The 16,052-nt window shown below is 46.1% G+C and overlaps 1 protein-coding gene across 1 annotated transcript in view; it reads left to right on the top strand.

Annotated features, from left to right (window-relative positions):
• Positions 1 to 9,589, top strand: part of GPC3 (glypican 3) — a 132,144-nt gene extending 122,555 nt beyond the window's left edge. Inside the window, exon 8 of the mRNA XM_089537132.1 lies at positions 8,870 to 9,589. Coding sequence (XP_089393258.1) covers positions 8,870 to 9,039 — 170 coding nt within the window. The 3' untranslated portion in view covers positions 9,040 to 9,589. The remainder of the gene's footprint in view (positions 1 to 8,869) is intronic.
• Positions 9,590 to 16,052: the final 6,463 nt, after the last annotated feature.

Genomic DNA, 16,052 nt, shown 5'->3' with positions numbered 1-16,052 from the left:
GATCCATTAAGGACAATTTATTTCTTTACAATATTTATTTCCTGACCCATTTCCTAAGACCTTTGGGTGGCTTACAATAACATTGGCTTCAGCTCCTTAGAATAGGAGCCATAACAATTTACAGTAAAAAATAATTTAAACATTCTAATAAAACAAACTAAATAATTGGACGATTTCAAACATTAGCGATAAAACACTCCAAGCCATGTATGTACAAAATTTTGGATAGAATCACCAGGCTCCAAAGACTTTTATTAAAAAGCCAGCTTTTTAACTTGGCATCAGAATTAAACTAATAATCAAGTCTCCGGAGTAGGATTGCTAGGTCAGGACTATCCCAGGCTCTGAGATTTCAAAATACGATGTTACAAAGTTGATGCTACAAGAGAGAGTCTCTGGTTGACACTATTAATCCTGATGCACTGAACGTGGACCACATTTTCACGAATTATGCCATTCAGGTTTTTAAAACTTTGGTCTTGTCTGCATGGGCCAAATAAAATGGCTCCCCGCTCATCTTCTCATCAGGGTCTGTTTAAGGGTATGCCTGCTTGAAATGAATTAAAATACCTCTCCAGTTGCTTCTGATCTTTCTGAAAGCCCTCCATTCTGATACTAGGCACCTATTTGAAACACATCCCACTCTGCCACTTGGTGCATCCGCCAATGCCACCAGTCGCTCGCTCTGAGATCAGGTGCCCAGCCATGCGATTGTCGCTGGGTGTCTGGTTCTGACACAATAACCTCCAAATGGATCAAGGAAAGTACTATAAAATTATGAAGAAAATGTATAGGTAAAGGTAGTCCCTTGACATGAATGTCTAGTTGTAACTGACTGTAGGGAGTGGTGCTCATCTCCATTACTAAGCTAGCATTGTCCCAGGACTGCTCTGGTGGCCATGTGGCTAGCATGACTACACCGAATGCTGTTGCCATCCCACCAAAGTGGTACCTATTTATCTACTTGCATTTATTATTGTTGTTGTTGTTATTGTTGTTGTTATGCTTTATTTATATAGTGCTGTAGATTTGCATGCTTTCAAACTGCTAACTTGGCAGAAGCTGGGAGTAGTGACAGGAGCTCACCCCATCATGTGGCACTCAGGCCTCGAACTGCCAACTTTCTGATCTTCAGATCATCAGAACAGAAGAAACACTAAGAGCTTGGGGTGCAAGCCATTTGTTATTGTTCAGAGGGAAATAGCCTTGATGTCATATTTAATCACTTCTACTTAGAAGTAAGTGGCATTGGTAAAGCAATTGTACCCCATGTTTGACTGGTCTTGCAGAGACGAGAGTGTTAAAAATGAGGCGCATTAGGTGTCTCATATGTTAGGTACGCCATTGACCCTACTCCAAGGGGAAGGCATTCCACAACTGCAGTGCCACAATGGAAAGGCTTGCTCCTGTGTTCTCAGTGAAAGAGCATGAAAGTGTTCTGCCCAAGACATTCAACAAGAAGCAGTAAGAAGGAAATCTGTTCTCCTCTTGTAGCCAGTCGGTGAAAGCTGTTATTTGGGGAATGGTGAGTAAATGGATCAATGAGAAAGAAAGAAGCTGTAACTCAGCTAATTGGCTACTACCTGGTGGAGAAAAGTAAGGTGCATGCTGTGAGGCCATGTTGCTCTCGATACATAATAAGCCTTCTTGTAATGAAGAGCAAACCCTCCAAATTGCTAGGTAACAATTTGTGGCTTTATCCGAGAGTTGTTTTCTCAACCGACTCCTTCCTCTATGGTGTTTGCATGGCACACGGAGACCTGAATTTTGCAATGTTGTCCTTTGCTGTTTAAAGACTTTCACCGTTAGCTGTAAATCCGTAACATGGCTAGGTGGACTTTTCTCTGGTGGTTGTGGTCAGAACATGGTCCGTGCCGTACAGAGACATAACCATACTGGCGTAGATACCAATGACAGGAGGTCAAAGGCCATGGATGTAGTAGCCAAGAAGGAGGTCAGGCGTTGGCGAAATAGACTGCTTAGAGCCAACACCTTTGTATGTTCGCTTACCATTACTGCTGGGAAAAGTACACCGCCATCTCAGGTCACGAACAGGATTCAGGCCTATGAAATGTTGAGTCTTCATGGGTTGCCTGATCTTAGGAGGGCTTTGATAGATCCTTCATGATCCACTGTCTTAGGGATGGGGAACCTCTGTCCCAAGACTGAATACAGCCCCTCTGAGATCCCCATCTAGCCGTCTGAAATTTGTTAAAGGACCTCATCCTTCCCTATGACACCTGCATTTCGGGTGTCCATGTTTTGCACATGCTTTGTACACATCCCAATTAGAAATGATATTGGACAAAAATATTTATAAATTACTTACCTACTTAGTTTGGCCCAAGGTCTCTCCGAGGTGTTTGGTGGCTCAATGAGGACTACAATCTGAACGACCCAAATTTCAGGCCAACACTCAAACCCATTGACCTTTACATAGCCTCCTTCTGTTCCAATTTGGAGGGGCAATCCTCTGTTGTACCACTTTCCCAGCTGCTTTTAAAATGTCCCAGGTTTTCTTTCCTCCTACCACTTTCCTCTTCCATCCTCAGCTTACTTGAATTGCTGCAAGCTGAGCTCAAAATTCAAAAGGGAAAGGAGAGGCAGGGGCAGAATCTTGCCCTTTCCAGAAGGCTCAGATAAAAGCAAACTGCTGCAGCCTCTCCAAGTTTACATGTTCTTCCCCATTCATAACCTTTGCCCTCTTGACCACACTCTGATGTTGCTTGACCACATGTCTCAAATGTTGGGGAGGGGCCATGCAAATGTAATTGGGGGCAGGAGGGAGTTTGCAGTGTGCCGTTTCCTTCTTTTAAACTTTGCCGTTGCTCCTGTACCTTTTATAACCGTCTGGGGAAAAGGCTGTTGCTTGGTTGTCAGTTGCGTTGGCTTCTCTTTGGATCCCTCCTTGTTTTTCTTTCTCTCTCCTCTGCTCCTCTGAGGGAGAAGAAAAGGAACCACCCACGATTTTCACAGTCAGCAGTGTGTGAAAGAGGGACACACCTCCCCGCCCCCCCCTATTTTAAAAGGGAGTTGGGAGAGGCATGCAACCACAAAATCTCAGGGATGCTCTGCAAATGCCATGGGTGCTCGACTCGACATGCAGCATAATTGCAGCTGGCACCCAGCGCTGAGCCGACGCCCTGCTGTTTTGGCAAGGAAGGAGGCTGCAGGAGCAAGGATAGGATTCCTCGAGTGCAAGGCTTTCTGCTTAAGAGCGGACTGGGCAAAACACAACCCTGGGGCTCCGTGGTTCTTTTTAAGATCCTGCTCTGACCCTGGTGAGGTCTGACCTTGCTTGGATCAGATCTTTCTTGGAAAACTGTATCCAGTCCTGGGCGGCTTGGTTTGAGAAGGTTTCTGACAATCAAACAATTCCTGATTGTTGACCAAGTTGGCTGAGGCTTCTGGGAACATGATTCCAAAACAAATGGAGGCCCAGAGGTTGGGAACCACTGTTCTAGATCATAGAATCATAGAGTTGGAAGAGTCTACTGGATGGCCCTTGTGGGGATTTGAACCCTGCTCTCCAAAGTCATAGTCCAATGTTCAAACCACTATGCCGCATTGATAAGGTGACAATTATGACAGTGAGAAGGGATGGTGTCAATTATGATAGTAAGCATGGTAGTGATGATGTCCATCTTTGCAATCCCCATAAGGGAATTTCGAGGTGTGGTTCCGCATGTGTGTAGTTGTGGGTTGTGTGTGCAAAATTGCCCACCCATAGTAATTCTGCTTCCCCATGAAATTTTCCTTCAGTCCCCTGCTTCCTTGCATTGCAGAGAGTGAGATATTGAAAACCATTCCCACCTAGGACTTTTCTGCTGTGGTCCCTTAGTCTCTTCACCTGGTCCTTTGCTCCTCAACTGTGTTTCCCAATGCATGGTTTGACATTTTCTGTGACTGCAATGCGCATAATTTTTATTTGGTGAACGACACCCTCATTTTTGCTCTCCCCCTGTGGTTCCCTTGCAATGGCTATTCCCAAAGATGGAAAAAAGAGGTCCTATATTTCACCTCTGTGGTTACAGTATAGTTTAGGGAGAAGAGGAATGAGCAGCATGGTAGAGATGGAAGAGACCCAGCCGTCGTCCAGGGAACGTTCTGTCCAACCTTGCGGCCCTCTCTGCCAGACAGTAACTTGGCATCTTTTTCAGAGGGCCCAGATGCCTGGCAGCTTGAGGGAATTCTCTGGTGCTGGCATCCAACTCTCCCATTCCCCACTCTCCATAGTGTCTCCACCAGCTGGCTGGCTGCCATTCTCACATTGCATTGTAGTCTTTGAAGTCTTTCTCCATTTGCTCGCAAGGTACGGCTCTTGCCGTTTGGTCATGACTTGTCCTTTTCGAGTGATGAAAACTGGAGCGGGGGAGATATTTTTTGCAAGGGAAGGCAGAATCAGAGAAGGTCGCTCTTGACCCAGAAATATCCTTGGTACAGAAGAGCCCAAACATATCTGGCTGGACTCCTGGGGGTGAAGTTACAGAAAGTCCTCTGTGGAAGAAGTTAGGTGTTGTTTTGTCTCCTGCGAAGGGTCTGCTTGTGATTCAAGGTTCCAGAAATGGTGTGGCCCATCTAGTGCTATGGCACATGTAGAGGGACATGTTGCTGATCAACACTTCATTGTGCATTCAGTTGCACAACATTCCCATGCAATGCAAGGATTCTGTAGCACAAAGGCTGTGTAAATCCACACTGATGTAAGTTCTATCTGTCCATCCGTCATCCATCCGTCCATCATCCATCTAGCTTTCTCAGCATTGCTCATTCAGGATTGTCCCAGGCCAAAACCTGAGACACTGCATGCACCACAAACATGTGGATGCTAACTAAGTAAATGCATAGATTCCCCTGTAGTATCTTTGCATGTTCCAGCCAAAAATGAATTAAGCTTTGCAAACGATTGCAAGCTGCTGCTCTCTTAACTTTGCTGCTGGAGATTTGCACACAGTCGGAACTTGCCTGGAACTGAACCCATCCAAACTGGAGAATTTGCACTATGCAACTAGAGCAGTGGTTCCCAATCTGTGGGTCGGGACCCCTTTGGGGGTCGAACGACCCTTTCACAGGAGTCGCCTAAGACCACCCGAAAACACATATTTGTATATAGCAATGAAAATTTTATGGCTGGGGGTCACCACAACATGAGGAACTATATTAAAGGGTTGCGGCATTAGGAAGGTTGAGAACCACTGAACTAGAGCCTTTTGATCCCTTTTTAACCATCATAGCTGAATCCTGGGATTTGTAGTTTGGTGATACGTTGCACATTCTGACACATAATTGTCTCACCAAAACTCCATAGGGTGCAGCCACAGCAGTTAAAGTGGGATCGAAATGCTGTAATTGTATAGTGTGAAAGAGACCCTGCAAAGAATCTTGTTCTCTTCTCTTTCTGGCCTTGGCGTGACTTTAACTGTCCTTGGAGAGGCTTCCAAAAGTTGAAGGCATCCTGGAATGAGGTTGCCTTGGCAGAAGCTGGTACCTGGAAAGCTTGCGCCCAAGATGAGAGGCATAATTCAAATTGTTTTTCCGCAGGCGGAATGTCCCCCTTCCCTCCCTGTCATTTTTGCTGACATGGAAAGCACATATTTGCAGGTTTACAGCTGTTGATCTCAGTGCCATTCCGGCCGCATGTTCAAGCGAGACCAGAAGGACTCAAGTGTGTATGTTATATGTGAGAGGGAGTCTGTGTGTGTTGCACTCTCTGGGTAGATCAAAACAAAACAAAACGGAGAGCACAACATGACAAAGTTGCTTCCACCCTGGATTTGGAAACGTTACTTTTTAAAGGCCTGAATCCTATTCTTAGTCCTACCTATAGCAGACTCATTGCATCTAGATTTACCTAGATGTTGGCTCACCATTCAACAATGGTTTCAGTGGATTTTTTTCCCAGTTGGGACTAACCAATATTGTTACAGTGGACCCTTTTTATCCACTGGGGTTTGGTTCCAGGATCCCCTGTGGATAACAAAATCCGTGGATGCTCAAGTCGCATTAAATATAATAGCAGAGCAAAATGGTGTTCCTTATATAAAATAGAAAATCAAGGTTTACTATTTGGAATTTATACTTTTCTGAAATATATTCAAGCCATAGATGCTTGAATCCATGGATTAAAAAATCCGTGGATAAGGACGGCTGATTATATATATATACACATACAATTGGCCCTCCATTCCCACAGATTTTTTACCCACAGAGTCAAGCATTCATGGCTTAAAAATATTTTTTAATGTAAATTTTAAAAGGCAAACCTTGATTTTGCCATTTTATATAATGGACACCATTTCACTATGCCATTGTATTTAATGGGACTTGAGCATCCACAGATTTTGGTATCCACAGGGGTCCTGGAACCAAACCCCAAGGATCCATTGTAATCTTACTAGAATGACTAATATAATAAATTATTACATCATTAAGTTTCTTATTGCTCAAAAATTCCATAAATGGTCTTTCAGACATTTTTTAATTGACTTATCTGCTTGAACTTTAGTTGGTTTGGCAATTGGGGCTCACTCAGCAACCTTCACCATGCATTCTGCTGTTGTTGGTGCTTCAGTCCATTTCCAAGTTTAGGCAAATAATAATCTTGCTGCTGTTATCATACAGCAAAGAAGTAATCCCTGTTTACGATCTGGGTCTTTATCTATAACACCCAGCAATAACATTTCTGGTCACATTCCAAGATTTACATGCATGTAATGCCATCAGTTAAACATAACCAGAGCAGCCCGCTAATTTGAAACCTGTTGGTAGAGAAAAGTTTTCGCTCGCTGTCAGAAAAACAGCAAGGAAGGATATAGACCAATGGAATCCAGGCCTTAAACTACAACGCCCCAAATGCCCCAGCTGGTAGTGCTATTGGGAGTTATAGTCCAAAAAAGTAATCCTTCCAAAGACTTGGTTGTATGCTCCAAGGTAGATCCTCCCCGGCCTTTTATTCAAGCAAAGGGGGAAGGAGACCTTCTTTGAAATACCAGGCGGCTGAGCTAATGATTGACTATTATTGTAAATGGATTATCTAATCTCCAGCATAAAAGACCAGCCCAGAATGGAAGAGAAGTGGGGTTGGGGAATGTAATTTGGTTGAAAATTTCCCCTGGATCCTATTACTAGCTTGGCTTAGTATCAGAGCCCATTCTGGGAGGTTGCCTGGAAGAACTGAGATGAAGGGTTGGAGAGAAAGGCTGCAGCCACATTGCAGAAATAATCCAGTTTGACACCACTTTAACCGCCATGGCTCAATGCTATGGAATTCTGGGCATTGCAGTTTGATGTGGTATCAGAGCATTATGTCTACAATGTAGATGCACCCGCTAGCATACCTGCTTCTGTGAGAGCCTCTTCTGGATAAATATTGACAAGAAAATACTAGCGTAGAGTTACACTAAGTCAGAGTCAACAAGAACAAGAGCATATCTATAGTTGTCTTATTTGGTTTTGCATGCGTGCGATGTGGCTTCTTTTTTTGTCTTGGACTGTTCCAGCTGGTTTTAGAGAATTTGTTATTGATTTTTTAAAAAGAAAGAAATGTTGTTGGTTTTTTGATCAGTTGCAAGCTGCTCCGGAGGCCCCCAAGCCGTTACCAAAATAAATATTCCAAATAAACATTGGGTTTATGGGTGGCTGGAACGGGGAGTTTCTGCTTGTAATGTGCCAGAAAAACCTTGGAAATTCAAAACAAAATGCGCACACAGGGAGATAAACCCCTTGGTGGAGTTTTATAATTTAAACATCTCAGCCACATGAGTTGCGGAGGAGAATTCAAGTAATCTATGTTGCTAGGAATGCGGTATGTGCATGTGTGTGTTTATATGACAGAATTCAGAGCGCATACTTAGAATATTTGTTGTGTTCTTGTCTGCTGTTTCCACCAAAGGTGTGTTGCAGACCTGGTTTCTTCCCCACATCCCCCAGTTGTCACAACCAAAAGCCATGCTGGCTGGGGGTCCTGGGAGTAGCAATCCAAAAGAAGGAACTTTTTCAAGCTTTGCTTTGTCATATATGATGCTTTCAGGAGGTTGTCTGCACTGTGTGTTTGCTTGGTGATAGACACCACTTTTTTTAAAAAATGGGGTGCCCAAGAAGGTCAGATGCAATGTGAAAGACAACATTTTGTACCCCAAAAATCCTACCTGATCCAAGTTAAGGAGCCCAGGGAGTGCTGCCTTTGCACCACAGATGTGATCTTTCTAGAAGCAACTGGTTGTCCGCTGTTGGAAACAGTATTTAGGGCCAGGTGAGACTTTACTGGGTCTGACAAGGTCTGCACTAATGTTCTTTCCAAAGGAGCATTTTGCAAGTTCAGCCCTCCCTTTGGTCCTAATTTTGTACAAGACTAGGCAAGTTGCTTCCCTCCTGATGTTACTGGACTATGATTCCCATCAGCTTTTCAGAGTGCAACTCCCATAATCCTGCAGTTAACATGACCGGAAAGGCAAGACTGAAATCTGTTTTGGAAGCTCTTGGATACTCTCTCTTATCCATTCAGGCTTTAGTATGAGCACAAATAGTTAACTCTGCTGGAATTTTGTAAGTTCTTTGGCATTGTTTTCCTTTGCTCTGTCCTTTACATCCTTTGTTACATTGCCCCTAAGTTTTAACCTCGACTTATCCACAGGTCTTATCAAAATCCATAAATGTGGCCCCAAAACCTGCCCTCGACTTATACATGGGATTGATTTATAGCCGAGTATATATGGTATTTGCCCACAGTGGCCCATGGCTATACATGCGCCTTGTTGTCGTCTGTGAGTTTTACAGTCCCTGTTTCAAAAACCTCAAACCAAGGGCAACATGTATCTTACTCCAGACCACAAATTCTACCTCTTCATCCACTTTCTTTCCTTTCTTCTAGAACTGGCGTACGACTTGGACACGGATGACATTCCTTCCAACAAGCAGCTTTTGAACCAACAAAGCAAAGAGGCTTCGGCAATTCACAACCTGGGCTCAGGTGGCACAATGCCCACCTTTGATCTCACGGGCATTGCCCTAACAACTGTGTTTCTTCTGTTGCCCAAATGACCGGCATTGACTCTTGCTCCTTGGACATCCAGCCGGAAGCGGCGGAGTTTCGTTCCCCGCAAACGCTCTTCTTTCTCCCAAGGCATGTGGAATGGATGACCCACAAAAGTTATGATTTTTTAACAAAATAAAACAAAGGACCAAGGGAAGGGAGGGCTGGGATATGTTTGTTTTTTTAAGGTTAAGCAAGCAAGGTGCAACTCTTTTGATTTGGTTGGAGGGGGGGAAATCTTGTTAAATGACTTTTTAAAAAATGGGTAAAAATAATACCCAGTTTGCATCCCTTGAGACGTTTATGGAAAAAGAAGATTTTCACAACTGTTTGCAGTGACTCACCTTGGACGAATTGACACGGGTGAGGAAAAAGGCTGCTTAAACTGGAATAAATATCATGGTTCAAATGATACGTAGCTATGCATCAGTTCTCTGATTTTAAGGTATTTGGAATATCTATGGTGGGAATATGAGAGGGGTCCAAAGTGGGCAGTTTTGCTTTGAGGGTTGGATTCTGGCACTGTATTAACAATAGCAGTCACAAACTGGCATTTCTGTGTGCTCCAATAAATGACTTGACCACACACTGATGTTGCTTAGCCATATGCACCCTGTTTTTCGTCTGCAAAATGTTGGAGGGCATGTGAAGGTGAGGGAGGGCCCAAGAAGTTTTATTTGTCGAGAGAGAGAATGAGAGCTTTTCTTGCAAATCCTGGGTTCCTTCGGCATCAGCAAGGCAGCTTTCTCCAGCGGTGGAGTTGGTATCCTTTTCTCCTATAGACCGCTTGATACATTGCTTTGAGTATAGGACTATGTCTTTGGAGACCAGGGTTCGATTCCCATCTCAGCCACGAAACCCACTCAGTGTCTTTGGGCAAGTCACACTTTCTCAGCCTCTGGGGAAGGCAATGGCAAACCTCCTCGGGACAAATCTTGCCAAGAAAAAACTGCAATAGGGTCGTCGTAAGTCGGAAACGACTTGAAGGCTCACAGCAACAACAAAAACAGTGTAAGGATGCATCTACACTGTAGAAATAAAGCCGTTTGACGCCACTTTAAGTGCTGTCGCTCCATCCTATGGAATCCTGTTATAAGGTCTTTTTAGCCTTCTGTGTCAAAGAACCGTAGTGCTTCAAAAAATGACAAACTTCGGGAACCATGGCTGTTAAAGTGGTGCCAAACTGCATTGTTTCTGCAGTGTAGATGAACTCTAAGTCACCAAGGGAATTCTGGTCCATGTTTCCTGGAACAGGTGATAGTATTTGTTGGAAAACAGGTGCTGTTGGTTAGGCTTTTACTTTGGGGAGGTTCTCTGAATCAGTTCTTGGCTGGTAACGTAAGTAAACCTAACCATAAGATTTAGCAAATGGATCATTCTGGTGTTATTTTCAGACTGTGGGAAAGTACTCCAAATCCTTTTGAGCAAAGAAAGGTAAATGAACATGTTGCTTGTAGTTAAATCTCTCTCTCTTTCTCTCTTTTTAAAAGTATTAAGCGGTGTGTTTGTTTGTCTGTTAGCACACAGAAACGACAAGGAAATACGAAATGGAAGAAAAGAATATAAGCCGAAAAGATAGCAACCAATGAGATAAGGATACTTAGTGGGAATAATTATATGGAGCATAACGGAAATCAAATTAATAAATTATTTGGAAGATAGAAATGTAGGTGGTATCGGAAATGTAACGAATGTTATTATAATCTGGGCAATAAAAGACAGAAAATAATAAAAATTCAATTCCATTAGCAACAGAAAAGTAACTTCCCTTGAGATCCAAGCTGCCTCTGTTTTGTGTGAAGATAACTGCCCCTTTCTTAGGCAGAGAACATTGAATTTCTCAAGAAATCCCTGTAGTTTTACATCTGGAAAAACTTTTTAGGGACTATATATTTAAAAAACCTGCCAACTGTGGTCCAAATAAAAGAGTTTTCCCTTTGTTGGAGGTAAAACCCAGTTTGGCTGCTTTGGGAGGGGTGCGCCTTTGGATTGTAAAATGCTTTAAGAAGATGATGGATTGCAGGAAAGTCTTTAGAATCCAATGTTTGCAAAGGTCTGTTGTTGAAACATGCTCCGGTGCTTGTGAGATGCAAATGTGTGCGAGGTCACTTCCTCTCTGGGACTCTAGTTCCCATCATCCCCAGGCAACACTGGCATGGCGGCAAGGGAGACCTTTTTAAGGTTGCATCATTGGCAAATATGCATTGCTCTCTTGCATGTGTGAATTTGAAAGATAGTATGGATTTGCTTGGAGTGCAAGTCCTATCATCCATGAATAACATTGGCTTGGAGTCAAGGGGAAAAATGCATTGGTGGAGGCTCTGCTTTCTTGCCTGTGAGAGATTTTAGGGATATTGTGGACTTGCTTGGACTGCAGCTTCTGTCACAAATGCTCCTGGGAATGTTAAGTTGGAAGCAAGGGATAGTTTTTTGGTTCCAGTTTTGGTGAAGGCCTATGTGAGCGAGCAATTGCGTGGATTTGCTTGGACTACAACCCCCATCCTCCCCAGATAGCATGAGAACAAGGGGAGTTGTAGTTGGGCCCATTGTTCTGAAGATGCAACTTAAATTTAATGGGAAATGCAGCTGAGTGGAATGAAAAACACCATTTGTGAATGCTAGCGCTATTGTTGGATTCAAGACTCTTGAAAAGCAACTTTACGATCTGGAGGAAAACATGGAGTGGATTCACTGCCCTACTGACCTGGGAAATACAAACCACCCCTGTTTTTCCTTCCAAAGCGCTTCTATAGCTGTGTAAATACAACCTTCCTTTGGACTGGGGATACTTAATTTATGTAGACTCCCTGTTTTGTCATTGGAACAGGCATGTTCTTACTTTGGCATGGGTTCCTTCACTTTGTAAGGCTAAAACCGACTCATTTTTAAGGCAACTCCACCCAGAGCCTTTCTCTGTGGAGCCTGAAGGTGTTGAGAGAAGAGAAAGGAATATTATACATTTCCAGGTTGGAGGGAAGGAAGCTGTTAGCTTGCATTAAGAGGGTGTGGACAACTTTCCTATATAGCAGGAGAAAAAGCATAATTGTTGGCATATTTCAAAGAAATACTGGGACGGGTCCCCACATACCAAGCAAAGGTTTGGCAGATAGAAACCTGAAGAATGCCCATTTTCCAAAGAGGTTAGTGAGGAGCTTCGCATCATTGCTGTTTGAATTGTCAAGACTTCTTTCTGACATACTGTTTGACATTTCAGGGATGAAAACGGGGCCAAGCAACGTCAAAGTGTGGTCAAGTCGGCAAAAGTTATTCATTGAGGGTGCAGCAGTTTGCTTTTGCCTGAGCCTACTGGGAAGGGCAAGATTCTTCTCCCTTTTCTCCTCTCGGCCGGTTAACGGAGCACAATCTACTTTTGCATTTGGAAATCATTTTGCAGTGAGTAAAGTACACTGAGGAGAAAAGGGAAACGTGGAAAGAGGAGAGAAAGAAACCGGGACATTTTGAAAACGGGGAAAAGTATAATGGCAGCAGATTAATCGGGGCTGTCTCTGCCAAATCAGGACGGTTGGAGGGTATGCCATTATCTTTGCCGCCTTCTCATCCTCTTTTTGTCCCTTCTGATGCCTCGGTCTCACCCAGGTTTTTGCCCAGGGAAACTTTGTGGCTGAAAATATGACATAAGTGGTTATTAAATATATACTGAACAGGGGGATATCACCCACATCAGCCAACCAGCGCACAAGTACAGCCAGCAAAGTACAGCAAATGCAATCTGGGTTCGCAGGTAGACTTCTTCTGACTGTAGAGGTTCTATATATACACACCACATCCCTAATGATGGTTGATAAACCTCTTCTTCTTCGTGGTCTCTGCGAATACATACAAATGGGTTGTACTGCGCCTGCGCAGTGCCTTCGGAAACTTCTGGAATCACTAGGCAAAGTACTCTTTGCAACATATAGAAACTTTTTGGCGGCAACTCCGCCCATCCCTTATAAAGCCCCTGCTTTCCCACTCTTTCCCCAGTTCCTTTTTTCCGCCGCGTTAGCTGCTTAGGGAACTTCGCTCTTGAGAAATCTCAGTTTGGAATCACGGAAACTGACCTCGGACTGTTATTCGACCACTCTTTGCTTGACCCTTAACTGACCACTTGGCTTTGACTTTGGACTTCCCGTTCTGCCCGCTCCTCCTGATTTGGCAATCTTCCCGGACCGGCACTGACCATCGGACTGTCTGACTACGAGTTGTAAGTGGACCATGCCATCGGTCCCCTTCAAGAAATGTTCTGTTTGCGGGGGTAAGATCCCCGGCCAAGACCCTCACTCCGCTTGTCTTCTCTGTCTGGGCGAGGCACATATTCCTTCATCCTGTGCCTTGTGTAAATCCCTAACACCTCAGGCTAGGAAAAATAGGGAGACTAGACTGAAGGCCGCTATCCACACGAAGGTCTTCACCGCGGGCACTATGTCCTCCTTATCATCTTCTTCCACGGCCGTAAACCCACTGCCAACCCTGCCTGAGACTCCGGCCCAACTTGTGCCCGCCGAAGCTGGGATGACTGGGGAGGTCGCCACCACTTCTTCAGCTGCGCCCCGAACCTCCCTGGATGCTCCGGAGACCGAGTCCCTGGTGGAAGGCGCCCCTCGATCCTCGAAGAAGGACAAGCAGGAGAAGCGCAAGAAGGGCTTGAAGGAGGGCCGCGCTTCAGACAAGGATTCGAGCTCCCATAAGGGTTCTGCCTCAAAATCCTCTGTCTCTCAAGCCTCTACTGCCAAGGCTGTGAAATCTCCAGACCCTGCCAAGGCCCAGGCCACCGTGCCACAGGCGCCTTTGGCCTCCAAAAAATCCCGTACGAGGTCCCCGGAGGGAGGACACTCGGCCGCCAAGCGCCACCGCTCCGAGAAACGGGATATGGATGGGTCGAGACACAAGGAGGCCCCCCGAGAGCCATCGGATGTCGACCGAAGGCCTTCTGATCCCCGCTCCGCGGCAAGAGCTCTCCCGGTTTCCGAGGCCGTCGACGCCCGTCCCGGGCGTTGGAGCTCTTCCCCATCTGGGTCCCGGCCTCTCTCGACATTCCGCCATGCTCCGGAGGACATCATTATGGACCTCTCCGAGCCAGCCTCACCTGCCAGCCCGAGAGACGACAGGCGATCCCCCACCCCGATGCCCACGTCGGTGGTCCACCGTGCTTTGGTACATCGGGTCGCCTCACCATCTCCTCCACGCCCCTCGGAGCCAGACTATTTTTATGACGAGGAGACTAACACCTACTACATGGCGGTCTCCCATGACTCCATCAGATCCCGCTTCGGTGCACCTGTCGAGAGATCTAGACCACGTGCATCCTCCAGACCCTCCTGCGCCACTACAGCTCCGCCTAGCCGCATCTCGACAGCCACCGACCTCGAGGTCGTTGATCTTGACTCGAGACAGGAGACATCCTCCCAGGCTCGCTACCATCCCAGGGACGACTCGGAGGCCTCGTCGGACGACGACTACCGGCCGTCTAATCAGGAGTTCGCCCAGCCGGGTGCAGTGTCCCCTTCGGACGACGTACGCACGTTTGCCGAGCATGTGATCAAAATGGGAAATGCTCTGGACATCCAATTCTCTCAGGCGGAGGATGAGGCCTCGGATCCGATTGAGAGGAGAATTCACGGCAAGCTTCCCACACCGCCTGCCAAACGCTCATGGGCAGCCCCCGCATCGACAGCTGCTAGTAACAGGAAGATTGAATCCCTGTACAGAGTGGCCCCACACCCGACATGGCTGTTGGAACATCCGCGCCAGAACTCGGCCATCGTGGAGGGTTCCCAACGTACCTCCACACCGAAAGCTTCCCTGATGCCTTCGGATAGAGAGGCTAAGAAGATTGATGCCCTCGCTAAGAAGGCCTATTTTTCTTTGGCTCTGGGGATGAGGGTAGCCAATTACAATGCGTGTATGGGCGCATACATACAATGGCTTATGGAGAAGATCTCCCCCCTCATCCCGGACCTTCCGGACGACTCCCAGGGCATCCTCTCTGAGGTCCGAGACGAGGCACATTCAATTGGAAGCTGGATTATTACATCGGCCAGACATTCCACTGATTGCGCCGCAAGATCCATGTCGGCGGCCATCGCCCTACGGAGACACGCATGGTTGAGGTCCTCCGACTTGAACCAAAACGCCCGCTCCACCATCGAGGACATGTCCTTCGACGAAGACGGCCTCTTCCACCGTGAGACGGATGAGAAGTTGAACTTCAAATACAGGATGAGAACCGCAGCCAAGAAACACGGTATGTCGGCCTCCCCTCAAACTTCCCGTAAACGCTTTACGGGCATCCGTCAGTGGTATGGCCAGGGCCAGAGGCCCTATCAGCAGGACCGTCCATTCCAACGCCAGGACCAGTCCAGGCAGCGCTACCCCTCACAATCCTCTTCTTCCTCGGGCCGTCGCTCTGGTTCTAAATATAAAAAGAACTACAGGAGACAGGACCCCGAACAAAGTAAGAAGAGAAACTGAAGGGACGCCGCGTACTCCGTCGCTCCCTCCTTCCCTGTCTTTCTGGATAGACTGAGGCCATTTTCCACCGTCTGGGCCTCAATTTCCACTGATTCTTGGGCACTCACCATCGTCCGTAGGGGTTACGCCCTTGAATTCGAAGAACTCCCACCAACTGGGGGTTTCCTTTCCACCCTACCCTCGGACACCCTTCTCGACAAAGTACGCACCCTTCTAGCCAAAGGCGCCATCTCACCGGTCGACGCCAGAGACATTCCTAGATGTTTTTTCTCTCGTTATTTTACGGTCCCGAAAACTGATGGTGGTATCAGACCCATACTAGACTTGAGAGCCCTAAATGTTTACATGTCCTACAGACGTTTCCGTATGGTAACGCTTGCCTCTATCTTGCCTTTGTTGTACCAGGGCTTGTGGTTCACGACGATCGACTTAAAGGACGCCTACTTCCACGTGAGCATCCGCGAGAGCCACCGCAGGTTCCTAGCCTTCGCCGTCGGGACCGACGCTTACAGATACAATGTCCTCCCGTTCGGTCTGTCCACAGCTCCTC

The sequence above is a fragment of the Sceloporus occidentalis genome, unplaced genomic scaffold (assembly GCF_023333645.1).
Source record: "Sceloporus occidentalis isolate IW3139 unplaced genomic scaffold, rSceOcc1.0.p SCAF_8, whole genome shotgun sequence".
NCBI classification, from domain to species: domain Eukaryota; kingdom Metazoa; phylum Chordata; class Lepidosauria; order Squamata; family Phrynosomatidae; genus Sceloporus; species Sceloporus occidentalis.
The sequence above is the reverse complement of the archived record's forward strand: the minus strand, read 5'-3'. Positions and strand labels throughout refer to the sequence as shown.